Source organism: Anser brachyrhynchus, assembly GCF_964034855.1.
Source record: "Anser brachyrhynchus genome assembly, chromosome: 22".
Classification (NCBI taxonomy): domain Eukaryota; kingdom Metazoa; phylum Chordata; class Aves; order Anseriformes; family Anatidae; genus Anser; species Anser brachyrhynchus.
In genome coordinates, this window is record NC_137715.1 from 2,059,076 (window position 1) to 2,085,864 (window position 26,789).

At 56.1% G+C, this 26,789-nt stretch overlaps 1 protein-coding gene across 3 annotated transcripts in view; it reads left to right on the forward strand.

The window, feature by feature from the left end:
* SKAP1 (src kinase associated phosphoprotein 1) overlaps positions 1–26,789 on the forward strand; it is a 147,744-nt gene that overhangs the window by 117,876 nt on the left and 3,079 nt on the right. For all 3 annotated transcript variants that reach the window (XM_080564698.1, XM_080564699.1, XM_080564697.1), the window contains 7 exons: positions 1,736–1,816; positions 3,022–3,105; positions 4,954–5,078; positions 5,826–5,889; positions 6,921–7,076; positions 11,534–11,590; positions 16,933–17,045. In XM_080564698.1, coding sequence (XP_080420824.1) covers positions 1,736–1,816; positions 3,022–3,105; positions 4,954–5,078; positions 5,826–5,889; positions 6,921–7,076; positions 11,534–11,590; positions 16,933–17,045 — 680 coding nt within the window. The remainder of the gene's footprint in view (positions 1–1,735; positions 1,817–3,021; positions 3,106–4,953; positions 5,079–5,825; positions 5,890–6,920; positions 7,077–11,533; positions 11,591–16,932; positions 17,046–26,789) is intronic.

A 26,789-nucleotide genomic window follows, 5' to 3' on the forward strand; every position in this document is an offset into this window, starting at 1 on the left:
CCTCCTGCCGCAGAGCCCTGAATTTGGGAGCGTGGCGAGCGCTGCTGGAGGCCAAGGCAGCGACCGGCCCCATCTGTGGCGGTGCCAGGGCCACCTGTGCTCGAGGAGGGTGCAGGAGCAAAGCGGGACATAATTCTGTGCTACCCGCCCTGGGGAAATCCCCTGATGCCCGATACAGCCCAGCCTGAACCCTGACGCAGACTTTGGGTCCCATTCAGCATCCTTGTGTGGTTTTGTTGTAAGAGAAGTAGTAAGAGTGGTGCTCAGCACCAGCTGTACGAAGGTCTGGATTCCCTCTCCGCTCTCAGCTCCCGGGGGGCCGCGGTGCTGGACGTGACCAACTGCCCCTTTCTCATCCTCATGGAGCTGCTGCCCTGCACTTCTCCGGAGTTAGGAGCAAGCTCAGCCCGACTTGAACTGGAGAGAAGTGAGATTTATCCCTGCGGGAAGGGGCTGCCCACGTCCTCCAGGCACCGTGCGAGGCCCCGGCCGTCCTCGAGCGTGCATCGCCTCGGGCAGCCGCGCGCAGCCCGGGACACGGCCGCTGAAGGTTTCCAGCCAGCAAAGAGCAGCAGAAGGAGACGCACGGAGGGGAGCCTTCCCACCAAACCAAACTTTGTGTGTCTTTGTGTCTGCCGTTCGCCCCGAGAGCCATTTGTGGAGGATTTATAGCGAGCACTGAGTTTGCAAACGATAAAACACGAAAATGAAAATAGCCTGTGAGTGAGGGAACTGACAGGGGATGGATTGGGCCGAGAGCTGGACGTTAGCGCGACGCGCTAAGAAAACAAGAGAAACTCTTGTGACCTGGGATTCTGGGAAGTTATTCATACTTAAAAGGCTGCCAAGGCCAGCCACTGGGGAGATGATTAGTGGTGTTTCGTTAGTCATTTTTTATTGTCTTTCAGTACAAGTTATGATGACAGGAGATGAGCGGCAGAGAAGGGGGAGACCACAGCAGCAAGCCGTGGCTCGGGGGCTTCCCGGCCGCGCTGCCTTCGGGGCCGAGCTGCAGCCAGCGCGCGATGCAGAGTGCTCGAGGGCCAGAGACCCCCCGGGGGCCGAGTTCGGGCAGATGTTGGACAAGGGCACCACGAGTCTGTGAACCTGAGCGGATCCTGCCTGCTGCCAGAGGCCCCCAGTGACCAAGGGAGCCTTGGCTGGGGGGCCAGGGCTTGGCAGCAGCCCCAGGAGCTGCGGCGGTCTCAGCCCTCTGGGGACGCGTCCGCGTAGCTGTGAGAAGCGTGATCCTGGTTTCCTTGAGGACTGCTTCTGGAACCTGCAGCCAGGACTGGGAATAGCTCATGAGGTTCAGCTGGGTGGTGTCTGCACAGGGGCTTGGGAGGACGTGGTAACGTGTGCGATAAATGTGCTTGTTGAGGGTGAGACCCTCGGAGAGAGGAGGGATTGAGCTCGCGCCGTGGCTGTTGGCATTCGGGGTGGGCGTGCTGCTGTGCCCTGTTCTGCCTCCTGCAGGACGGCGCCTGTCCCCTCATGGGGGAGGGCTGCAGCATGGGTCCAAGTGCACCCTGAAAATGCCACCGCATGGGTGGGTACACAATTCTCAGGACTCACATAGGTGGTGTGATATCTCTGCAAGGATGCTTCACAGCTGGGAAAAAGGTCTTTGGAGGGATCCGTGCCTCTCCATTTGGACTTCATGTGCACATGGGTTGCGTGGTGGAGAGGCATTGTGTGAACTGGAAATCCCAAAGCTTTGCTTTGCTCCCTACAGGACTGGAGGAAATCACACCGAGACCTGTTCAAGACACAGGGAACATTCTGAAGCAAGGATATCTGGAGAAGAGATCCAGAGGTAAGGCCTGACAAGTACATCAAGTCTGGGGGGCTCAGTTTGGGCTGCGTTTTTATTCTGTCTGACAAGGTAAAGGAAGATGGCGAGTGAGATGGGGGGGGAAGGCTTTTGGTGGAAGAGCTGCTATGGTTCATGATCACCCTGAGAAGCATAGTACACCCAAATCACTGCTAATAAGAGAGGTGGTCAGCTGGAAGGACAGGTAAAAATTATTTGTTTGGTCGTTCTCACAGTGGGATTCATAAAGCTGCCGCTGTGGTTCAGCAGCTCTTATCCCTTTGACAGACCGGGGGATTTAAGCACCTGGCTCTTAGAAACAAAACTCTCCCCCATCTTCACCCCCTGGGTTTGGCACCTAGACCAGAAGCTGGCTGGGGGGCTCTCCAGCACACTTGGGCACCCAGAGCACCCTCCATCCTGCCTGAATGCTCCAGGGACTCCACTCAGAAGGACAAACAGGAAAATATAGATCTTTTTCTGCAGATTTGTCAGCAGACACAAGCAGTATCTTTCAGGCTTTTCTTAGGCATCATACATAAAAGGAGAGCACAGCCTTTATTTATTCTCTTTTGTAGATCATCAAACTCCACAAAGATTAAAACCCAGAAATTGCATTAAGCAGCAGCCTAGTCCTCTAAGGCAAGATGTGCCCTTCTAACAAGCAATACCTAATGAGGATAAGATCCTGGTGAAGACAAGGTAGTTCATAGCATCGCACACATTAGCAAGTTGAGATAAGGATTGTGAGTCAGCCTCAGGTTTATCTTGATTTTACTGACTCTTGTGAAAGCTACAAATTATTTCCTCATCAGTCAGATTTTATCTTGATTTACGTACTGTATGACAGGTGGTATGAGGTAAGAACAACCCTTTTTTCCTCATGATCACCAGCTGAGCTGCATAACTGTTCCTTTGCATGTTGTAGCTTGCTTCAATTACGACATAAAAGACAGTTGCTTAAGCCTCAATTAGAGAGGTTTCACCCAAAGCTGTGTTCTGTCCAGCCCACTAGGACTGGCTTGCTCTCCTTTACTTGGTTGACGTTTTGTATCTAAATTTGCTCATCTAAATTTGGTGCCAGAAATCTGCAGGATTTTGTTGGAAGTAAAAGAACCTTTACCTGCCAGTATGTTCATCTAGAGAAGCATTCAACAACAGAGCAGGACTTCATGTTTTTTATTCCTTTGTTGTCTTTTTCTTTCTAGACCACAGCTTTTTTGGGTCAGAGTGGCAGAAGCGGTGGTGCGTCCTCAACAAAAGGACCTTTTACTACTATGCCAATGAGAAAAGTAAGTGATGAGACATCCACCCCTGGTCTCCAAACTGTGGACAGGGCTGGGAAGGAGAAGGGGAGAGCCCTTCCCAAAGGGCAGGCTAGTACCTGACAAGAGAAAAACGTAGACAGTGGGCTGTTTCCTTACCTTCAGCTGCTGGGGTTTTAGGTATGAATTTGGCTGAAGTAATTTTAATTCAGTCATTTCTTACCAGGACAATGCACGATGCTGCCTGGAAATGCCCTTCTTTGGGAGGGTGCCGCCTTACAGGCACTTGGTCCCCAGGAGCCCTCTGGGACAGTGTGTCATGAAGGAAAATTATTAGGCAATTAGTGTAAAAATGAGCAAACATACCTTTAGTACTCATTTCAAGTGAAGCTGAGATGTTGGCTGCAATTTCCAAAAGCACTTAAGGGATCTGGATGTCATCTCATCTTGCTCCTGCTGAACCCCCAATTTCTTTTCTGAGACATATGATAAATAAGAGGAAGGCTGTAATTCCCTATCAAGGGATAACATGTAGGTTCTTGTAGAAAGGTATATCTCAGCTTTTTAACCCTCAACATCTTTGTAGGTAGAGAACAAGAGAAGAGAAAGACGGGAACAGAGCTGCGTGTAAATAAAATGACGCACCAAGTTTTCGATTAGCCATCAGCTGGGCTTCAACCCCCTAAGTGACTGTATATAATCCACGTGTCAGTGTGTATAAATATTTTGCAGTCATGCTCCATCAGGTACATATAAACAGACAGTTAATATCTCCAACAGAGTTTGGCATGATTAAATATACGGCCTTCCTTACTCTGTTCCACCCATCCAGAAACACAGCAGGTTAACTGCTTACAGAACACACGGGTACATCCTTGGTTTTCAATGACCACTCTGCAGCTAGGGCAGAATCAAACCCCAGGGGCTCCTGGGGATGAAGCTGGGTCTTTCTCCTTCTTCCACATCTTTTGAGGATCTTGAGTACTTTTTTGTGAATGTTTGCAAAGAAGCTTCCTATCAGCCGGCATGGCTGAGGTGCATGCAGGGGTATGAGTTGCTTGGAAATTTTGAGCAAGACATTAGCAGAGGCAGGCAGTAAAGACGAGAGCTGATATTCTGTCGCTTCTGTGGGAGACAGGCAGTTGTCAGCTACTAAACGGTCTCCAGAAGGTAACAGAATAAAGCAAACCTGTTATTGGTGGTCTGGAATCATTTTATAGGGCTTGCCTTTGTCTCTGGAAGTTTCTGAGGATCAGCAAATCAAAAAAAAAAAAAAAGGTTAAGAGCAACTGCCTGAGTCATACTCCCACACTTAGTCAAGAAGATTGATAAGGAAATAATGAGCTGGGTATCCAGCTGGGGTAAATAAAAGCACCTCAAATGACAGCAGTGAAGTTCCCTCTCTCCACCCTGGTTGACAGGGGCCGTGAGCGCGCATCTACAGGATCCATAGGCCAATTCTCAAAGGCCCCACTAAGCATTTCTTCCTGTATGCCAGCCTGTAATTCCTTACCAGTGGAAGAATTGTTGGTATCGTATTTCCCCAAGTACGCAGTGGTCTCTGCTTCATTACGAGCAGCTCATCTCGAGCAACCTTGTGACCCTGCTAACCTTTCAGTGGCTGTTCGCAATCTCTTGAGGCTTACAGTGACATCCTCTTTACTGTGTCTTTTGGAAGACTTTATAATGTTCTCTTTGGGTTTCCTGGGGGAAGAGGAGATGCTTAGATTGAGAGTCTTTCTTTGACATCTCCCCTTGAAACATGGTGTGCTTTGGCCTCCCTGTGTGGGCAACAGACCTCTTCCGCACCCAGTAGTGCTGCAGGTTTGATAAAAAGTTACAGGCTCGAGAACAATTGTGTTTCTCTTCTTCCAGGCAAGCAACCTAAAGGCACCTTCCCCATCGAGCAATATAGTGCCCGGCTGGCTTTCCATCTCCGCAAAGACTCTCGCAGAAGATGCTGTTTTGAATTAATCTGCCCTGGCAAACGCACCTATGAGGTAGGAACTGGGAAAAGAAGCGGAGCCTTTGTGCTGGTTGGCCACAAGGCACAGGAGCATGTGCTCCCAGGTCCAGGACACAGGCTGGACCTGAAGGGTCAGGGAGGCTGTGGGTGTCCAAACCTCGGTGCCTGGTAAAGCAAACCAAGAAGCACTGCAGAAAGGTGTTGATGCTTCTCCTTCTCGGCTGGTCCCTCAACATGGACCTTCCCTTGGCACAAGAGTGATCCTGGGCTCTCTTTGCACTTGAAAAGCACAAGAGTTAAGTGAAGACATGGGTTAGAAGCAGTAGAAGATTGGGTTTGGAAAGCCCATTTTTAAATAAGCAGTTCAGAGCCGTGTTAAATTTAAGCCTTCAGTTTGTTGAGCATCCATCAGGGATCCTACAAACTGGTATAATGGAAAACCTGGCCCAATCCACAAAGTGTGTATGAGAGCCTTCCAGACCTTCAGGGAGATTTTGGATCTAGAGCCTTTGTTCAGAGTCGGTATATTCTGCAGGGATTGTGGTTTTCATCTGAATTCTTTTAATGAATTAGGCTTGACAGCCTTCCTCTGGGATAGTCTAGCTTTGTTCCGCTTATGCTTCCCTGTTTGGAACAGGGAGATAAAGAAGTGAAATGGTTTTCCCAAAGTCCACAGGGTACAGAATGGCAGATCCAAAAACTAAATCTCTTGTTTTAGATGCAAATTTTTCATCTTTGTACATATAAGAAACAGCATGGTAACAGGTGAATCCCTCTCCAGTTCACAGCCCCAAGTCCAGCAGAGGCTGAAGACTGGGTGGATCAGATCCAGTTCCTCCTGAAGGGTGAGTCTGGCAGCGTGGCCTGAGCTGCTATGCCGCGTTCATTGGGGCAGATCCCAGCAGCCCTTCCCTTGGGCAGCTCCCTCCAGCAGCATATGGGCTTGTGCTCAACCCCAGGACCTTGCTGGAGACACAACAGAGCTGAGAAGGAAATCGAGAATCCTCCTTTCTACTCCTCTGCTGCAAAGTTGTGCACTCAGTCCCCTCCCCAGCCCTGGGAGTTGAACCCAACCCGTTACTCCTGTGTATCTGCTCTTCGCAGAAAGAGAGGTTCTGGGGCTTTGCTGTTTTGAGCAGCCAGTTAAAAAGAGGTGGTTTCTTGGAGCCCATAGGCATTTGGGTTCACCTCCAGCACTTTTGACAGTTTTTAGAGAATAGTGTCCTGTGATGTCTCAAAAGCTGCAGGTGTTACCAAGTTGGACAAGAAAATTACAGGAATTGCTCCCTGCTGCCATAGATCTGCTGTTCTCTGCTTGGCTGATGAGGGGTGGGCCCTGCCCCACTGGAGTCATTCCAGTTTGAAACCAGCAAAACTGAGATGCAACTGCAGTCCTGTATACAGAAACCCTCCAGAAACCATAGACAGCTGCATGATTTCAGACCGGGTGGTGCTTTTCCAGTTTTAAATCATGTCCTTGCAGATCAGTTTTGTGTAATTCATTGTATCAAACCCTGTGATTGCACTTCCTTTCTTTTTTGTCTTGCCGAAGTCAACCTTCTCTGAAATACCCAGGAATGGGGTGAGGCTCAGTTCCTGGAGGCACTTGTTGAGTTTTGCTGGCTCTCTGGCATTTGCCATCTTTTCTTGGGCTTATAATTTGTTTTAGCCTACTCTCAACTTCCATCCCATTTTCTTCACACTAGGTGCTCATGGGCTGGGTGTGGGGACGGTTCACCCTCCACAAGGTCCGTAGTGAGCACTAAGTATCGTTGCCCAGGCTTTGTTACTTGATTTCAGCTCGCTGAAAATACCAGCAAGCTGCTTGGCAAAGTTTACTCTTTTTCACCGTGCTTTTGCTCTCTGCTTTCTGCAGACTTGAGTTCCCTCACTATCCCATATGACGAGGAGGACGAGGAAGAGCTCTACAATGATGTGGACAGTTCTGACTCAGTGACCACAGCATCCCACAACACTACCCTGAATCAGGATGATGGGATGGAAGAGGATGATGTCTATGAGGTTTTTCCAGGTATGCAACCACATAATAAGGTTAAAACTCGAGCCATGCCTTAGCTTTAACCCTGCAAATGTGGCAGGAAAGTATGGCCTAACACATTGATGGGAACGAACATCTCAGGCTCTGCTGAGTTTAATAAGCCTCTGACTCAAAGATGCTACCCTGTTTCTTTGTTCAGACTGGGTGATGGACTCCAAGAGTATGCCTTTCTGTTTTGGTGAGGCGCGGGTTTTGTAAATTCAAGTGAGGCAGCTTTTAGAGGTTGTGCTCTGTTCAGCTCCAGTAATATTAGGTTTGGTGAGAGTGGAATCTCTGGGCTGTGTTACCTGGAAAATCAGAGTTAGATGATGAAAATGCTCCCTTCTGGGCATGCAGTCATGGCTGTAACGCGATTACTGGCCTTCCAAGTGATGATAAAATAACTGCATTAAAGACTAGTGCTTGTTCACTAACAGTGCAGGAGGCCTGGAGGTAGCAGGGCAGTGGCTGTCAGTTAAAGGAGCCAGAAGCAATCTTCCTGGCACAGAACCAAACAGCCTGAAAGGGTGACACGGTCTGCAACATTTCTTACAGCAGAAATGGCAGTGTGACATGCCCCAGGGCACCTGAGCCTTACTCAGACACATGTGCTGTGTTCTGCCTCTGCTGAGGTTGGGACTGCCCAACCCTGCACCCCATCCCCTAGAGCAGGGCCCCTCGGTGTCTGCATTCAGAGATGCAAAGTAGGTCCTTGTTTCTTCTTATTTATTTCAGAACTTTATATTCATAGTGATTAAAAAAATATATTAAATGCACCAGAAATTTTTATGGTGCCCAAGATCTTTGTCGTGCTATTGCTGCCAGAGGAAATCTCTGCTCAGCGGTTTCCGAGTGGCATCCAGACAGCTGCCAGGAGCGGAGCTGAGGCTCCAGGGCCCCGGCCTGCCAGCACAACGCTGAGTACAGCCTCAGCTTCTGTCCGTCTCTCATCTTTCCTTCTTACCTCTGTTTACATCGTCAACTCTTTGGGCAGCAGCTGCTTCTTCCTCCAGGCACACCTGCAGTGATCCCTGAGCTCAGCGGGAGCCTCTGCGCTGTGGTCCCTAGGCGGGTGCGTGTGAAGTGCTGACAAACTGTCAGGCCAAGGGGTTTCAGTGTCTCTGGCTGCTTTGGCAGCTGCGTCCAGCTCCTCGCTGCTGCCAACACCACCCCCGGGGCAGATACTAGATGTGAGATTTGCTCCACGTGAGGCTAATGGTGATCCTGCAGTGAGCTTGCGCGGAGTTGACCTAGGGACAGACCCTTTTGTTGCCCCTGCTCTGAGATGCCGAGTGTGTCAAAAGCTGCAAATCCACTGTGGTAAAGCTCTGTGCCCTTCGAACGTGTCTGAATGCCCTCCCCTGGGTGCGGGGCGTTGAGACCCTTCGCAGCCCTGGCCCCCATAAGCGTGGGAAGGCGTCCCTGTCCAGCTGGGGTCTCCTCTGGGCCCAGCTGCCTTCCTTGTGTCCCGAGTGAAAATAGAGAGAAAGAGGAGAAAAAGAAAGGGGGGGGGAAGATGAAGAGATAATTTCCTCAGCAAGTCATCGTCGTTAATGAAGTTTTACAAAAACAGATACAACCAAGGAAAAATAAAATTTCACAGGTGATAAATTTTTCCAATTTCCCTGGCAGAATTCGATAGGATTGTTAAATTAAGAGTGAAGGTGTCTGTTAGGAAGCAACGAGCAGTGATGGGTAATTTTATAGAGTGGAAAATTGAATCAAATTGCTACATTAAAACACAGCTCCTCTGAGAATCTGCCCAACGCCCAGGCTGCTCCAGCGCAGCAGTGGGGCACGCGGCCCACCGGCTCCCCGGCCATGCCCTGGGCTGGGGCTGGGGTCTGCAAGGGGGGCCCTGGACCCAGTGGGGGTGCCTGGGGGGGCCCGCAGGAATGCGCTGCCCTGGTAAAGGCGTTTTCCCAGGGGTGGCGTGGCTGGGTCTGTGATGCTCTGCACAGGGAGTCGGCATAGGGGGCAGAAGCACAGACCCCAGGAGGTGTGTTTTTCAGCATTTCCCTCTAATTCATCACTATAAAATTCAGATATTGACGGAGGTATCTGACCCGGGCGCTGGTAAGGCAGAGCTTTGCTTCCAGATGATTCAGAAAAGCACCTGGCTGCAACAGGCAGAAGGGCTGCCGTGTGGAGGGGAGCTCCCCACGTCCCCCCAGGCTGCATTCACCGCCTGCGCAGTGCAAAATCTGCAAGGATGTGGCCAGGGGCCGGCGTGCCACAGCGCAGGCCACGCTGCAGATGCGGCTCGGCAGCACGCCAGGTTGGTGCCTTTGCCGTGGCCATCCTGAGCATCTGCCAGGCGCCTGCACCTGCCCTGCTGGCAGGGAGAGGCTGCGGCTGCCCCGCTGCAGCGCTGCCGGAGGAGATGGGCTGCAGGAGGATGAACGGAGCCCGCTGCTGTCAGCCGAGGGGAAGCCACGCCAGCAAGCTGCCTCCCCACCACGTTTTCCTGAGAAAAATCCCATGCGAGTTTCCTTCCTTCCTTCCTCAAAGCCTCAAATCCGTCATAGCCCTTGCAGTCCATCAGCCTCGAAGCGCCGCACCGAGCCCGTGCTCACTGCAGGGCAGCCAGCGTGGGACCGGGCACAGCCCGGGGGTTCCTCCAAGCACCTTTTGCAAGAGGCACAGCGCGAATCGTCAGCAGGGCAGGGGCTTCCTAAAGGAGGGAAACGGGGCACAGAGCTCTGGGAGGAGGTTTCCTGAGGACAGCCCAGCTCCGGGGATGGAAATGGAGCCTGCAGGAAGCAGGCACAGCCGCAACTGGAGGCGTGTGCAGAGCACGGCCAGGAGCTGGGGTGGCCGTGGGTGCTCGGCAGAGCCACGCGCGTGCCCCGCGGGCAGGAGCGGTGTGGGCACGCTGTGACGGCAGCTCCTGTCGCACGCGGCCCCGCCACGCCTGGGGGACGTGGCCCCATGCCCTGGGGGCTGCCGCCGGGGTTTGCCCCACCTGGGGTTGGCTTTGGGGTTTCCGTGGCGTGGCACGGGGCTGGGTGTGACTGACCTTCAGTTCATGTCGAGACTGGATCGGGGATTGGGGGCCCTTGGTTAAAGTACAAAGGAATCCAGATGCGGGTCTTCGGGGAGCATGCATGGGAATGATGGAGGGAGAGCGCTGCTACAGATGCATTTACATTCTCTTTTACAAATGCAAAGAGCAGGCAAAAGCCACTTTCAATAATTTATTTTAAAATCAATGCTAATGAGGTTCTGTCTCGTCAGTGGCCGAGTTTTACAATAAAGTCTGATTTATTTAGAAAAGATCTTTGGTGCCGCTTCCCGTCTAATGGGGGAGCAGTCGCAGTGACCCTCCAACTCGGGATCCAATTTGTAATTCACAGCGGAGGCCTGACCTGGTTTGCATTGATCAGGGCCGGGCGGGGGAGACAGCTGGGGCAGGGCCGGGGCCGGGACCGCGTCCTCAGAAAGTGCCCAGCAGCAGCACTTCACCCGTTGCCTCGTGGCCGGGTTGCGCGGGACCAGCAGAGGAGCGCCCGGGGGGCTCCTGGCGGCTCTGCCCCCAGGCGATGAGCGAGCCCCGGCCCCAGGCATGGCAGGGGCTCCTCCGGCTCCTGCAAGGCCGCGCTCCGCAGCCACCCGTTGCCAGCAGCAGAAGGAGCAAGAGGTGCAGAGCGATGCTTTGCGTGAGCGTCGGCGTTCTGAAATGCTTGGGAACTGGTTGCCATTTGTTTTGCCAGGCTGTTGCAAGTCTTTGTGGTTGCAGGAGGAGGCCTGGGCTGCGAGTGCTGCGCGCCCGACTCAAGCAGACCCCAGCTCGGGCTGGGGGGCTGTACCTGGCCTGGTGTTCAGTCTCCTTTAAACCTGCGTACAGATCCTCACTGCTGTCAGTAACCAGCCCTTTTCCCATGGCTTCCCCATGACCTCCAGCCTCCCTGTCCTTGCTCACACTTAAACTTTTCCATGCTATCATTTCTTAGTATTTTCTTGGGCTCTCTTTCCTAATCTTCCACAGCTGTGCCAGTGTCTCTGCTCTTCGCTGCCTGGGGTCCCTTCTCCTCTGTAATTTCTGCTTCTGTCCACAGTCCTTCCGTGCATTTCTGTCCTGGCATTTCTCCTCAGCGTCTCGTTTTCCCTAGGCTGCAAGTTCTGCACAGGAAGCATCTCTTCCTATAGGGCACTTGGCAAAGTGCTACATAAATTTATGAGGCTATAATAAGTGATTTGTTTTTACCAGTGTTAACAACAATTTATATTTTTATGCAGCATGTTTTAAAATATTATCTGTGACTTCCTCCCTTCCACTCTTCACAATTAAGCCGGGAATTTATTATTCTGACAGTCGGATGCTCTCACAGCCCAAGCCCTCTCCTGCCTGTGGGTTTAGTGCAGCACTAGTGATGGCCTGGCACCATTACGTCTCACGCAGTAACGCTCACAGCCTTTTCACTGGCTTCTCTGCTCTGTTTCCCCCCCAGAGACGGAGCCCTCCATTGCAGAGGACAGCAAGGATGCCGGAAGCGGACAGAGAAATGGTGAGAGCCCGCCCCGTGTTGGCCAACCCAAGGGACCTCCCGGTTGTGGCGGTCAGGGGATCCGGGGTGCAGGCACCGATGGACGAGGGCACAGCCGAGGGACCGGGGAGAGGGGCCGGGGCAGGAACAACAGGAGGTTGGGCAGGACATGAGTCAGGGCCGGTGGCCCAGAGGAAGCTGCCCCAGGGAGGGCTCCGGGCACGGGAAGCCGGACGGACGCCGCCACCACTCCAGGAACCAGCGCCGCCTGCCCAGCTGCCCGGAGCGGGCGGCCCGAGAGCCTCCCCGTGCTCACCGAGGCCCCCGCCCCTGCTTTTTCCTTAAGGACCCGCACTGTGGGACAGGAACGGAAGGTCTGTTTCCTCCCCAGTCCCACCTGCTTCGCTTTTCCATCTCTGCTTCCGCCCCGGCGCAGGAAAGCAGCGCTTGTGTCCGAGCAGCCAGGGCTGGGCTGGCCGGGGGCTTCCTGCTGCCCCCCGCGGCCCAGGGAGTGCGGCCTCCTGGCCCAGCCCGGCCAGGAGAGCTCAGAGGGGACGCGCCCGGCTGGGGGGTGCCCACCCGGCTGGAGACCCAGGGGGACAAGGCAGGAGTCCTGGGTGGTGGAGGCTGGAGGGCTCAGTGGTGGCCGCTGCGGGTGGCAGGTGCCTAAATCAGCTGCACGTGGGGTGGTGCTCTCCTGAACGCACGCACACGGGTGCACGAGTGCCCCAGGCATTGCTCAGCTGGTTGCTCCCCCAGACTGTTCCCATCTGTCCTAGAGCCTCTGTGCCCGACTCCCCTGACGTTTCTGGTAAGCCTGATCCGACACTTCCCTTCAGCCAGCATCAAACACCTCGGACGTGTCTTGGGCAGTGCCCGCAGGAGGGCACTGAAATGCTTGCACTGAAATGTTGGTGGCACTGGGCCCACAGGGTAGAGTCCCCACTGTGCCCAGGGACAGGACAAGTCAGCATTTCTCCACCCCTCGTGGTCTTGCAGTGCTAGTTTCCCACCCGAGCCCTCCCCGCATGATGACTTATTTGGCCACTGGAGCATGTGGCAGCTACAGGAGGTACGAGCGCCCAGAGCTCAGAAAAAAGACATCCTGATCTTTACAAACCATACCGTGGTCGTCACGCAGGGCTGCACATTCATCCCTGGAGACTCCTCGGCACGGGCTAAGGAAAGCAGAAGGAGCTGGGACACGCGCGCACACACACGCATTTTTCTTTGCCTTCCGCGAGTGTTCCCAGTGTTTAAACATCCAAATAACCATCGGCAGAGAAGCAGCCCCCGCGCCCCCTGGATGGGGATGGAGGCTCGCAGCAGCAGAGCGCAGCTCCGCGGTCCTCTGGTGCCAGAGGTGTCGTGGGGAGCCGGCACCCCAAGGCCACCCTGAGGATGTTGGCTTTCGCCTGTCACAATCCTGCCAGGCATTTTAATGCCCTGCTCATACTCATTAGCATCTTCCTGGCAGTTGTAATTTTTGTTAATTGTTATAACTGCTTTAGTTATTAGTGTTGTCATGATTGCTTTAAGTCCTGTGTCTGTTTTTATGCTAAATAATATGTTAGACTCTTGCCTCTGAAATGCTGGGCTGCATTTCAAGAGGGAAAGGTTATCACAGTGCCGGGAACCCCAGCCCTCATGCCTTTTGCCTTGGTAATTTGTGTTTCAGTCCAACCGGACAAAGGGTGAGAAAGAGATGACAGGAGTCCTTGAGCAGAGCGCCGGGCTGCAGGGAGGGAGAGAGGGGCTATTTCTTAATTATATCACGCGGCCAAAGTGCCAGATGAGCATTTGGCTAATGGAAACCTATTGTTTCTAATTTCTAAGAACCACAAGGATGCCACGAGGCTGGAGCAGCCCTGCAAATCCCACGGAGAGCTGCAGGCTGCTCCAGCCAAGACACCCATTCGCTCTGCTCAGGCTGCTTAACCCCTGCCTTCTGTGCTGGACAGGCTGCGGGGCTGCTTCTGCAGCGCAACCTTACCAGCCAAACCCAAACAGCGTGCGATTCCTATCCGCAGAAAAATAACAGAAGCCCGGAAGCCTGCCTCCTTACACAGTCCCTGCACTGAGCACGGCGGGAGGTTTCACCGAGCACAAGCACAGCAGTGAAAACCACTGAGCTGCCGGCGGCTGTCGCTAGGTTTCAGCATCAGCAGGCTTCTGAAGCAACAAGCCCAAAGCAAAGGGACGGGGGCAGAGCGCCTCTCCCACGGCCCTACTTTGGGCTGCTCGGGCTGCAGAAGAAAATGACGCAGTTGTCACATTCGGCTGGTTTTCTTAATGACCCCAAGGCCCATAAACGTGGGAGCAGGCTCTCGTCCCACTCACATCAGTGTAAATCAGTCACACTGAAATCATGTCTCTGCCCTGAGTGCAGGTTCACATATCTAGCCAGCGCACCTGGGATGTCCTCCGTCCCACGAGGAGGTTGCAGAGTGACGTCCTCTCTTGCCTGGCCTTATCTGCAAGTGCTGAAATGGGAGCCAGGATCTCTGTTCTGTGAATGGTCTTAATTTTAGCAAGGTATTCTTGATAGCTTGCACAAACATCTTGCTTATGAAACTGTAGCTAGGGATTAAACGCAGAGCCTGGCTGTACTCTCATTGTGAGGCAGCTTCATCCGATGCAATTAATTTCGACCTTTTGAAGGTAGCATTGGTGGGAAGGGTGAGACCTTCCATCCAACCAGCTGACGTTGTGGGAAAAGTAAACTCTGGGGAGCACAAAGCTTTCTGCAGGCTGGGAAGTTTTCTCCCTTTGTACTCGGGGAGTCTCATGTCCAGGATCATGGGCACAGCTTCCATGAAATCTATTCTACCAGCAGCTTCTCCTTTCTCCACTCCTTGCTGACAGGGTGGCAAGATGCCTCCAAGTTCTTCTCATCCCTATAAAAAGCAGGAAAAGCAAATGCAGGATGGGAAACCGAGACAAGCTGGTTTCAGCATCCACCCTGCGATAAGGGTAAGGTGGCCCCGGGCAGCGCTGGGGAGGGGAATGGGCCCCTTCTTCCCCAGAGACTTCTTGTAAGAAGATCTATTTCTGTGTTAACCCAGAATCCCTTCCCCTCCCAACACGTCAGTGGCACAGATCATAGCTCTCTGAAAGGAGCGCGGGCTGATTTGGGGGATAGCTGTGTGTGAAGCCCTTTGCCAGCTAATTATAATGCTCCGCAGCATTACAGGTGTTTTAGTTAGCCCCTGAGCAGCTTTCCCCCGCTGAGTCCAGCCCTCCCATTTTGGTGCTTCGCATCCCTCCCTCCCTCCCCTCTGGTCCACAGCAGATGACCGTGGCTCGCAGGGGGACCCAGCAGGTCGGTGCCAAGCGCCGTTCCCCCCTGCTGGGTTGTTCTCTGCATCCCAGTGTTGTTCTCGCATCCTCCTGCAATAACCTTTTGTGGTGCTTACACAATTTACTGGCTGCTACCAAAACTGCTGCTTGCTTTGTCCTCTTGCTCCGTGTCTGCACACCCTGATATTTCCTTTGCCTCCAGTTCATAACCTCTGGTTCCTGCACTTTGTACAAGCTTAAATAACTCAACAGCTCCTACTCCTTCTATTCCCTTCACAATCTTTTCCTCACCACTGTGTGCTCCCCCTTTAATACTTTCCAAAGGATGCAGACCTACTTTTTTTTCCCAGCCTTTCTATTTAAGTTCCCCAAGTCCCTGAGTCATTCCAGTTGCTCCCTGCTGTACCATTATCCATCTTTGTAATGTCCTTTTTCATATTTAGGTGATCAAATCCGGGCACAGTACTCCAGATGCACCCTTATCACTCGGTGCCTTATACCATATTAGAAACATTTCCTCCAACATGTGCTCGATATTTTCTATTTATGCTTTCTGGGCTTGGTTCAGTCGCATGGCAGAGCAGTGCAGTCCGTTGGTACAGCCCTGGTGCTCGAATCTCCCCCTGCAGAATGTGGGTTTACTGGGTTTAATTGTCCCTGGGGGCATCATCGCAGAGGCGGCATGTCGTGACATCTGGATTCACCCTCAGTTCGGTGCTGCACCATCAGAACAGTCTCCTGCCTGAAACCTTTGGTCCAGGTGCATGTTTTAACGGTTGTTTTGTGTACTTGAAAGCTGTGAATCTGGTTTTTGGGTGTTTTTGTGATGCTTTGGATATGCTGGGACGAGTTGCGTCCCCAGCCTGCAAAATGGACAGAGCAGCGTCTCCGTCAGCCGCGGGGCTCTTGGAGCGCACGGCATCAGGCTCGCCTGGTCCCACTGTGCAGCAGGATGCTCTCTGCCCCATGGCGGGGACCCACTTTTCATGGTCTCTGGGCCAGTTTTGGATGGGAAATGGCAAAGACGGAAATGTTTTGGTCTGGAAATGCTGCTGTGACACTTTCCATAAAACCCACGCACACATTTTGCCAAGGGCAGTCCCCAGCCTTGGCACAGAGTTTGCTGGCAGTTTCATCAGCCCAAACCCATGGCTTCCAGCAAACAAATCATTTGCCTCCCCCTAAAAGGAGGAAAAAATTGAGTTTGCTGGCTCACGTGTTCCCTCCCCTTTCTGCAGCACAGGCTGTGGTCGCAGCTCCCCGGCTGAGGGCAGGAGAGGAGGCGCAGCCTTCCCCACCTTGCAGGCTGCATCGTGCTTGGCGCTCTCGGACCTCCTCTGACCGCCCAGGAGCGAGGGACTGAGGCAGATTTTGCTCCCTGCGCTCCTCCCATCCCTGTTCCTGCTCCGGGCAGTCCTGGCTGAGAAGTCAGTGCCGTTTGATTGCTGAGTGAGCCCTGCTCAATCGGCCGAAATCCCCTGCATGGCTTCTTTAATGAATAAACAAACTTGGCTGTCACCTTCCCCCGCAGCACCCTCCCAGAGGCCCCGTGCAAATACTGATGCTAATTACTGGTATTCCTCTTCCATGCCTCTGGCACGGCCAATAAGCAGCCGTCACTGGGGGGACGCTGCCCGGCTGGTGCCACGTGCCCCCCCCCCAAGGGCACGGGCACAGCTTGGAGGGGGCCTGGGGAGGAGGTGAGGGACTCGGGACGCCGGCTTGGTTCACCTGTGGTTTGTAGCCAGCAGCTTTAGTTCGGGTCTCCTGAAGCTGAAGCGTGTGTCAGTGTGCTCGCACGTTTTTACTCATAGTGTTTCTGCATTTATTTACTGACCAGCCATTTTTTCTTGTGGTGTTTTTAGGCCTTTATTTTTCAGCTGAAATGACACCAAAAATAACACCACCGCTTTCTTGTCTTCCCCCCAAATACCAACTGGCTCCAGCCCCTCTCCCCCAGACACCCCATGCCATGACCTCAGTATTTCCCCACGTAATCCCATCTCCCCACTATTTCCCCGTGTAATCCCCTATCTCCCTCACCTTTCCTCTTTGCTTCCCAGGAGGCCCCCAGCGAGATTATGCCAATTACTACCAAGGCATGTGGGACTGCAGCGGCGAGCACCCCAACGAGCTCTCCTTCCACCGTGGCGACCTCATCTACATCCTGAGCAAGGTAGGGCCCCTCCGGGACCCCCACGCTTGCCACTGTGGGGCTGCAGCTTGAACACGAGCTCCTGAGAGCTGGGGAGGTCGGTGAACAGAGAAAATCGAGGCGCAGGGTTAAGTTCAAGTAGTGGAGGGGGCAGTGGGATGCCAGGGTCCAGTTCCCACTTGGGACCCCAGCATCCTGCTGCCCGCTCTGTGCGTTCCCCTTCCCACAGCCAAAGGAGCAGCCAGCTTGTGTCCCCGCTGTCACCCTGTTTTTGCCTGCAGCATTCAGTGCCACTCCTGTCCGTGCCTCCTGCATTCACATGTGGCACTTGAAATGCCCCAAAGCAAGATTTTTTTCGCAGTAATGGAGTCTGTGCGTGCTGTTGCTCAGGTATTACAGGGGTAATTGAGTTGCTCAGCCAAGTATGACCAGGGCTCTCTTCGGCAGGCGCACGCAGGTGAATAAATTACCTGTTCGCACTAGCAGGTCCGCAGGGGTGAGAGCAGGGCCACCGGCAGCCATCGGTGCCTGTGACCCTTCCAGCCCCACTCGTCCCCGCAGGGCTCTGCCCTGGCTCCAAGCCGCTCCCCGCCTGATTGCGGTGGCCCCGGCTGGCAGCGGTGAGCGGGGCCAGTGGCGTTTTGTGGGTGGCATTTCACTTCGCATCCCGATCTGGCACGGGCACAGTGATGAAGTGGTGGGGGGCTGCGTTACGCGGATGGTTTTGCAGTGCACCACACAACCCAACTTAATGCTCAGTGCAGCTCTGGCAGCAAGGAGGGAGGGACAACGCCATCAGCCCTGCGCAGAGCATCCCTCGGCCGAGGTGCCAGGACAGCAGGTGCCTTTGGCTTCCTGCGCTGTGTCCCTGGCTCCAGCCCCCTCTCCAGGGAGGTTTGGCAGCCACGTCTCAGGGCTCAGCATCACCCACGCGCTGAGCATCCTCCCCGGGGGGGCAGGGATGGGGGACACGCCGTGGTTTGCTGGCGGGCAGGCAGCCATGGTGCCCCAGCTGCACACGGGGGGCACCTGCCTGGGGGAGGCTGAGAAAACCCGAAGCAGGAAAGGGCAGTGCATGCAGTGGTGGGTTACAGATCTTTGGGGATGAAGAGTCTGAGACTTGTTAAGACCAACACCGTGTTTTACAGCTGAGAAAAAGAATGCGATTTAATTTTGCCTCCTGGTGGTAGGCACAGGATGTCCCTGTGGTAGAAATGGGTGACCGGCCGCTGCAGCAATGGGCAGGAGAGCGGAGGCAGCAGCCTCAGGCCTCCTCTTGGAGGCCTTCTCTGAGCCCTTGAGGCTGGACCCTTGGCACGGGCGCCCCGTGCTCCTGCCGGGCACGTCTGCACCGTGGTGGGGCTGGGACTGCAGCCTGCAGCTCACCCTGGTGGGCCGCGAGCCGGGCGCTGCTGGTGCCGCAGCAGCCCCGAGCCCGGCGGGGGCCGACCACCGGCTGCCCGTCCGCCTCCCCGCGGGTTCGCGCAGCACCGAGCGCGGCGCGGCCCAGCTGACATTTAGCTGGTGGGTTCGAAGCCAGCTCCTGCGCATCCCTGTGAAGGCAGCTGCATCTTTGGCAGCAGCAGAGAGCAGCTTTTATTCTTGGTGTCACCGTGTCTTTCTGGAAGGTTGAGAATTTCCCATCTGTGGATCTCAAAGCACTTTACAGCAGCATTTACCAGCTCTGCCCCCCACTGCTTTACAGCAGCGAGACGAGGCTGACGTGCTCCGGGCCTGAACCCAAAGCCTGGGCTTGTCACCTCGTTTATCCGGGGGGGTTATGCCAGGAACAGCTGACGGACGTCCCCGGGGCGACCCCCGTTGGCCGCAGCCCCGGCTCCCCCAGCCCGTCCCGCCGGCGGCCGAGCGGATTCAGCAGATCCCGTCCGGGTGCGTGGGAAGAGCAGCACGGCGCTGCCCCGCCAGCTCGGGGACACAGCTTGGAGTCACGGCAGGGTTTTTGCTCTCTTCAGTGGCTCCAGATTGCGACTCTTGTGCTGGCTTCCTCACACGTAACCGATCGGTCCTGGGAGCTTTTCCCCCGTAAATTACTTTGCGCGACGGATGCTCGCGGCCGCAGCAGAATTGAGGCAGCACAGGGCGAAGGGGGGAGAGGAGGGAGGCGGAGGGGAAAGGTGTTTGAAAAGCCTGTTCACTCAGCTGCATTTTAATTTCCTTTTCAATCTTGTCCCAATTAATTTCGCAGAATTAATCTCACAGAAGCAAACTCGGCAGCATCGAGGCTGCAGTTTTAGCGGTGCGGTCGCTCTGTCTGAACATGAAATAGTAGCTAATATAAAAATCCATCTGGTGTGTTTGAAACACATGCCGGCTGCTGCTCGGGTCCTGTCTGACATTTCGAGCATCAACAGCGGGGAAAAGTGATTTGGGGGTTAGTGGACATCAGTAGCTGGCAGCAGCCCAGAGCGCCGGAGAAGGGGCTGCAGGCGCGGGGTGGGTGGGAGAGGCTGCGACGGAGGGGACGCGCGCCCCAGCCCGGGGACAGGGCAGGTTTGTCACCGAGGTCCCTCCTCGCAGCGGTGCCTTCGCTGCCGCGTCCCCCTGGCCTCGACGCCTTGCCCGGGCTCCTGTGCCGGCGTCCGGGAGGCCTCGGCGGGCAGCCGGGGGCACGCGGCCGTCGAGGGCTCTTCCGATAGCCCTGCCGCGGGGCACCGGGGCGAGCAGGGAGCGCTTCTGCGCCCCGGGGCGGCGGGTGCCCGCAGCGCGGCCCCGCGGGTGGGGCCAGCCGGGCTGCGGGTGCCGCGGGCCGGCCGCGGCACGGAGCGGGGTGCCGCCGGCACCCGCCTCTCGCGGTCCCACCGGGGCGGCTCCGGTGATGCTCCTCCGGGGCCTCGGCGCGGCCCCGGGGCTGGGGCCGCCCGCGGGGAACCCCGGATCGCCGCGGCCCGGCCGGGAGGCTGCGGACGGGGGGTGCCGCGGTCCCGGCGAGGGGCTGGCGTCGCGCCCGGTACCGGCCGGGGGCGCAGCGCCGCCTCCCGCTCGCAGCGGGCCCGGCCCCGGCGCCCCGCGGGCCCCGGCGGCGCCCGGCGGCCGGCCCCGAGCGCGGGCGGGTGCTGACACCTAGCGGCGGCACGGCACGGCACGGCCCGGCCGGCGGGGAGCGGGCGGCGGGGGGGGGGGGGGGGGGACCGGGGGGAGGCCGGCGGCGGGGGGCACGGGGCGGGCGGCCGGGGTCAGCGGGAAGTCAGCGGTCACCCGCCGGTCACACCGGAGCGAGGCCATCGCGCGGCGGCCGGCCCCGCGCCCCCCCGGCGGGAGCCAATCGCCCAGAACGAGCCCCTGGCAGCCTCATTCCTCCCAGGTAATTTGTATAAATGAGGGGACGCCCGGCGCGGGCGAGGACAAAAGGGGGCCGGGGCCGCCGGGGCGCAGCGCGGGGCTCGGAGCCCCCCCGGGCCCGGAGCCCTCCCCCCAGGCCCGGAGCCCTCCCCCCAGTCCCGGAGCCCCCCCCCCGGCCCGGAGCCCCCCCCCCCGGCTCGGAGCCCCCCCCCCGGCCCGGAGCCCCCCCCCAGCCCGCGCACCGCGGCCGCTGCTGGTGCCGGCACCCGGTCCCACCGCGGCGTGGGGGCTTCGGGCGGCCCCGAGCATTTATTTTGCCCCGAAATTCATAATAAATGCAGTTAAAGGCTTCGTCTCTGACAGAGGTAATAATAAATTCACTGCTAAAGACAGTAGTTTAATTCCTTATACCCTCCAATACTGCGCAGAATAAACTATATTCATCACCGAGTAATTTTTTACCACATAAATCTTTAAAACTAACCGTTGTAGGCTGTTGAGGCTGAAATATTGTGAATTTATTAGATATGCCCATGTAGTATTGGATTCAGAGGTTTCCATTCGAATATATTACAGGGGAAATTTGTGTCTTTAAGTGTGACAATGCTTCCATTTTCCAAAGCCACCATTATAACCAGCAGCTCCTCCAGAGTCAACTCTGCCTTTATGAGACAGAGATTTAGTAACGAGCCCCTCGCTAATCTGCCGGGGAGGTGCGGGGGTGACATTTGCGGCGGTGCCCTGCTTCGAATGGGTGGCAAAAAAGCGCTTTTGTTTCCAGTGTAACAAATGCCTGGTGATTTCCCAGGTTGTTTCGTAAATGGAAGTGGAAATTTCACTTGGGGTTACGGAGCCGGGACATACTAAAGCGGGGTGTCGTTGGTGAACCCGCCCCTCCCTGGCCGTAACTTTCCCAGGCTGCAGTTAGTTTAGAGATTTACATATTATATATTGTATACATACACACGCATGTGTGCAGCGAGACAGATCGGAGTCATTTTTGTCTGGAGAGTGGTTAATCTGCAGTAGCTGGCACCCAGGCAAAACAGATCGTGGCGGCTTCAAATTGGCACAGATTTGCCAAAATGTGACAAGCCAACACCTCGGCCGTCGTCACAACTTCCTTGCGTATTTTTTTAATATTTTAGCCTGTTGAGCGCCTGTGTTTCAAGTACGCATCCTTGTTTCCTTTGCTAATGTAAAATACCAGCAGACAGTAGAAATCTTTGTTCGTTAGAGAGAGACGGAGATAATTATAAAACCATCTCCCGGTTCATGAGGCGCGGGTAACATTTAAACCAATTGATGTGGTAACATTTAAAGCAGTTATATTGCAAAATGTCACGTACGGTCTAGTTTCATTAGAGACGAGTTAATAGATGGATGGAATTGAAACTCCCGGTCCTGGGCATAAAACAAAAGTTTCCTTTGCCATAACTCTTTCTCAGGCTGCGGCGCGTGCCCCAGGAAGGCAGCGCCGTGCCCTTCCCCAGGACCAAACCCCGAATGTCTGAAACTTCCAGCGCGTCTTCCTCTATGGAGCAGTCACAAATCAATAGTTAAAAATTAAAACCGGGCTATTAACTGCTAACAAAAGCGCCGTGCCCAGGAATCCCACAGCTGGGGGATCAGTTGTGCAGAGGACCCCGGTTCGGAAGATAACGGGAACGCACACAATTAATGTTCAGCATCTCCCTGTTGCAACCAGAGACGTGCTCTCCTCCACCCGAGGATGCTCACAAGCCACGAGTGTTTCGTGCTCGCTTCCGCGCTGCCTCTCCTTTTCTCCTTTTTTTTTTTTTTCCCAAGCTGCTCCATCTGTAAATGAACAAACATCTTGATTTTATAGCCTTTTGCTTTGTAACACTGAGGGATGGAGGGGAGGGGGTAGAAGTAGTGGAATGCCTAAGTAAGACTTTAATTCCAAATTCATTTACGCTATAGCGATGAAGTTGTCACAAACCATAATGCAGTATTTAATTAAAATAACAGAAGTGTATCTAGATATGTCCTGGGGTAGCTATCACCAAATTATAGTCTGTGCTATCCGTATTGTATTTATGAAGCGGCGGTGTCTAAGGTACAGCCGAGCGGCTGCAGAACGTTTAAAGCATCCTTCTCACAAGGGCCGCGTGTTTCTCTCCCTCCTCTCCGTCCTTTCCCTTCCCTGCTGAGCTCTCTGCAGACGTGGGAGCGCTGCCACGGTTTTGGCTGCCTGGGGCCCTGGGGGTGCTGCCGGGCCCGGGTCCTGGCCTCCAGCTCCTGACCTGCGCGGTTGTGGCAGGACCTGGGACTGGGCACCCGGTGACCCCTGTCCCGGCCCTGCTGGCCCTGCAGCAGCGCCCACCCCTCCCTGGGGGTCCCGGCCCCGCGCCCCTCCCCGGGCCCCGCTGCCACTCCTGGGGAGGGACGGCCGGTTCGGGGGCTTGCGTTACCCATCAGCAGCGCGCATGCTGACCTGGAATGAAGCTGAGACTTCTGTGCCAGCCGGGGTCAGGCTTTGCACTTGGCACAGGAGAACACAGCGGGCCCCTCTGCCAGCACCTGCTGAGCTCCCGGTGCCGCTCCCTGGGCCATGGCCCCGCCGCCAGCCCCCGGCCCCCCGCCCGGCACGGGTTGCGCATGGCCCCGCTCCGCTCGCCCCGCCAGGAGCTCTGCCAGGGGGACTGACTGCAGCGACCTTCGGAGGGAAGCGGGCAGGGGGTCCTGTGCGAGGGATTGGGATAAAACCCGTCCCGTAGCCGCCCCGCGCCCCCGGCACCCCTCGCAGCTCGGGCAGTGGGGAACGGACGGCTCCTCGCACACGCGCGTGCACACGCATGGCCGCAGTTATTTCGAGCCCTCTTCACAGGTCACAGGCAGAGTTTAACTCAGATGGCTGCTAATTTTCACCAGGCGTGAGTGTTCAGGACTTTAAAGGCGAAAATAATTGGCTGCAGAACAAATTTAGGAAATGGAGTGTGCGATAAAGCAAATAAAAATCCCCCCTCCTCGTGGCGGGGAGGAGGAGGAGGAGAGGGGAAGGAATAGGTAGAGGGGAACAGGCCTCAGCTTATTTTACCTCCCTTGCAACTTTGCCATTAAAGTTGCACCTACAGCTAGGAAGTTTGTCCGTGAAAAATGGTCATTTTGTTTCCCCTGCTCAAAGCACGTTATTAAAATGCTAATTTAAAAGAAAAAGGAGTTAAATATCTAGCAATGGTGCAGTCTAATTGCAGCCATAATGAGCTCTCTAAATGTGAGTGCCCCTGACACACAGAGAGCATAAACAGCCAGCAAACACATCATTAGTGCTCGCGTTCATTTATTCTGGCGACCTGACGATGACCCCGCGAGGGTCGGAAGGAGCAGGTGGATCCGGCTGCGCGCCCCGGGGGACGCAGGAAATGAAGCCGGAGCCGCTGCCATGGCAACGCGCGGCCGCGGGCACCGCCGCGCCGGGCGGGGTGGGGTGGGATTGGGATTGGGGTGGGATTGGGATTGGATCGGGATGGGGACTGGGATGGGATGGGATTGGGATTGGGACTGGGATGGGGATGGGATTGGGATAGGATGGGGACTGGGATGGGATGGGGATGGGATGGGGACTGGGACTGGGATGGGGACTGGGATGGGGACTGGGAATGGGATTGGGACTGGGATTGGGACTGGGATGGGGATGGGATTGGGATAGGATGGGGACTGGGATGGGATGGGGATGGGGATGGGATGGGGACTGGGATGGGATGGGATTGGGATTGGGACTGGGATGGGGATGGGATTGGGATAGGATGGGGACTGGGATGGGATGGGGATGGGATGGGGACTGGGACTGGGATGGGGACTGGGATGGGGACTGGGAATGGGATTGGGACTGGGATTGGGACTGGGATGGGGATGGGATTGGGATAGGATGGGGACTGGGATGGGATGGGGATGGGGATGGGATGGGGACTGGGATGGGGACTGGGACTGGGAATGGGATTGGGACTGGGATTGGGACTGGGATGGGATGGGGATGGGGACTGGGATGGGGACTGGGATGGGCCACCCCACCCCGTCCTGCCCCGTCCCGTCCCAGCCGCGCTGCTGCACCCCCTCCGGGCTCGCGCGGGCACCTGCTCGCAGCAGGAGGGGGCACTCAGGAGAGGAGCGAGGCAGCCGAATGCGCAAGCAGACGGCTGAGGAAGGAGATTAATAAAAGCGATTCTTTGGAAGTGATTTTTTGCTCTATTCCAGCCCGTTTGCTTCTAAACAGCCTCGCTGATCACCTCCCAGCAATGGCACAATAACTTTGCTCTGATTCTCCCCCCTCGTTTCTCCCTCCTCTCTCTCTCGCCTGTCCGAGGGGCGCAGGAACACCATCCCTGGGAAATATTTTAAAATAAAAAATCTCCCAGCCGACGCCCCCGTCCCTCACCCTCCCCTCCCTGCACCCCCCTCCTCCCGTGCACTCTCGATGAACCTGTGATATTGTAGCAATGGCCCTTGAAGTGCAGTGGGGAGGTGATTTAGGAGAATATTAAAGGCAATGTGGAGATTCGAAGGCGCCTCTCTCAGGGAGATCTGGAGAAATACGCAGCACAGATGGGCTGAGCAGATTAAACATTTCCGTCACATTGTTTTCAAATTGTGTTTGTGGTGCCTGAGGGTTGGTACTGCGGTCAGAGCGCGGCGGAGCCGCGCAAAGCTGGGAGCCGCGCGCTTTATGGAATAAATATTAATACGGCAGTTTCACATCATCTCCCAATCCCATCAGCGCCGCGGCTCCTGCCGCCGCTATTGTCTCTGAACTCGGCGCTGCCTCCCGCGGCCCCGCTCCGCTCGCGGCCCTCCTGCCCCGGCGGCTGGCAGGGCTCCAGCCGCTCCTTCTGCCCGCGCCGCGCCGCGCGGGGTCCCGGCCGCGGCCATCTGTGCGCGTCCCGCGCGGCGCCCCCCCGGCACAGCGTCCACCGGGGGCCGGCTGCCCCCACGCGTCCCACCTGCCCGGCCACCGCCGCTGCTGCTTGGGGCTTGCTCATCGCAGGGCATCTTAAGCCCGTGGTGCTGCCTCGCTTGGCCGGGTGCTTGCTTGTTTTTAATGGAAAACGGCCGATGGGCCAAATCCTGCGCTGCGCCAGTCAGGCCGGCCTCCCCGCGAAGGCCTGAGGACTCGTCCCAAGGGGACCCCGCTGTTTGCCTTGCCAAAGCTCTCCCTGCCCGAGCTCCCCCAGCCAGGTACCGCCACGCTCCGCTCTGTTCGCCCCCCCAGGGCTGCTGCTCCCAGCCCCCCGTCTCCTCTGGCTTCCCCCCGGGTTGGGGCACGAGGGCCCCGGGGGCACAGCACCGCCGCCGTGGCGCTGGGGCAGGCGCCGCGCGTGGGCCAGGGGAGGGAGCAGGGCCCGGCCCCGCCGTGTGTCCTCGGCTCCTCGCAGCAGCTGGGAGCTGAATCATTGGAGGCAGGTGGGAACCATTTGGTTTTGAAAGGATTTTCCCTACAAAAGACCGATGTGCTGGGGGTAGCGGTAGGTCATGGTCTGAACCGAAGGGTGAGCATCTCCTGAGCTGCTCTGCCCTGGTGAAAGCCCCTCTGGGCGCCAGCCCAGCTAAGAGAAGGACGCTCCCAGCTGCATCCCTCGCGGGCTGAGTCCCTGCGGACAGGTAGACCCCTGATTTCAGAGCTCGCTGTGGCTCGGAGCTGTTTTTTGAGGTGAGTAGATGTAAAGCTGACCCGGTATAAAACTCCCTGGTGTCAGCCGACCCCTCACGTGCCCGCCGTACCTCGCTATGAATTAGATTCCTCCATTTTCCTAACAATAATGTATGACACACAAGCACTAATAATGGGGCCGAGCAATCATAAACCGATAAGTCCCTGACTGATTGGCTTTTCCTTCGGCATCCATCAAAGCGTCATTGATCTTCTGTGCGAAGCAGGGTGATGAATGGTGCTCCTGAAGCCCGAAGGGGTTGTTTACGAGGGCTGCCAAAGGAGCACGGTGGCAAGAAGGGCTTGGGAGCACCCGTGGGGAGTAAGTATTGTCCCCACAGCGCTCGGCAGAGGAAGGGAGCCCACGCTGCCTTGGCGAGGGGCCCGAGGGGTGTTCAGTGGGATGATCTGAGTTTGCCGAAGAGCCTGGTGGGGCAGGGCAGGTGCTGCTGGAGAGATGTGGCTGCGGGTTTAGGGTCCCACGGGGTGTCCATCTACACGAGGCTGTGAGGGGGGCGGGGGGTGGTTGGCCACGTTCTTGTCGCTGCTTGGGCCGTGGGGACACAGGGAACCTGCAGCTGAGCCATTCAGGGTCACGACTTGCCCCCTCCTCGGAAGTGTTGGCTCTCCCAGATGGTGTCAAAGGAGCCTCAGCACGAGGCACGGAGACAAACCGAGCGGCAGCGGACAGACGGGAGCGGGGTTGGGGTTGGGGTTGGGACGTCAGCAGCTCTGACCCTCTGTGGCAGCAGGGTGCGGAGCAGGGACGTGGCCAGCCTGCAGCACACGAGACAGCA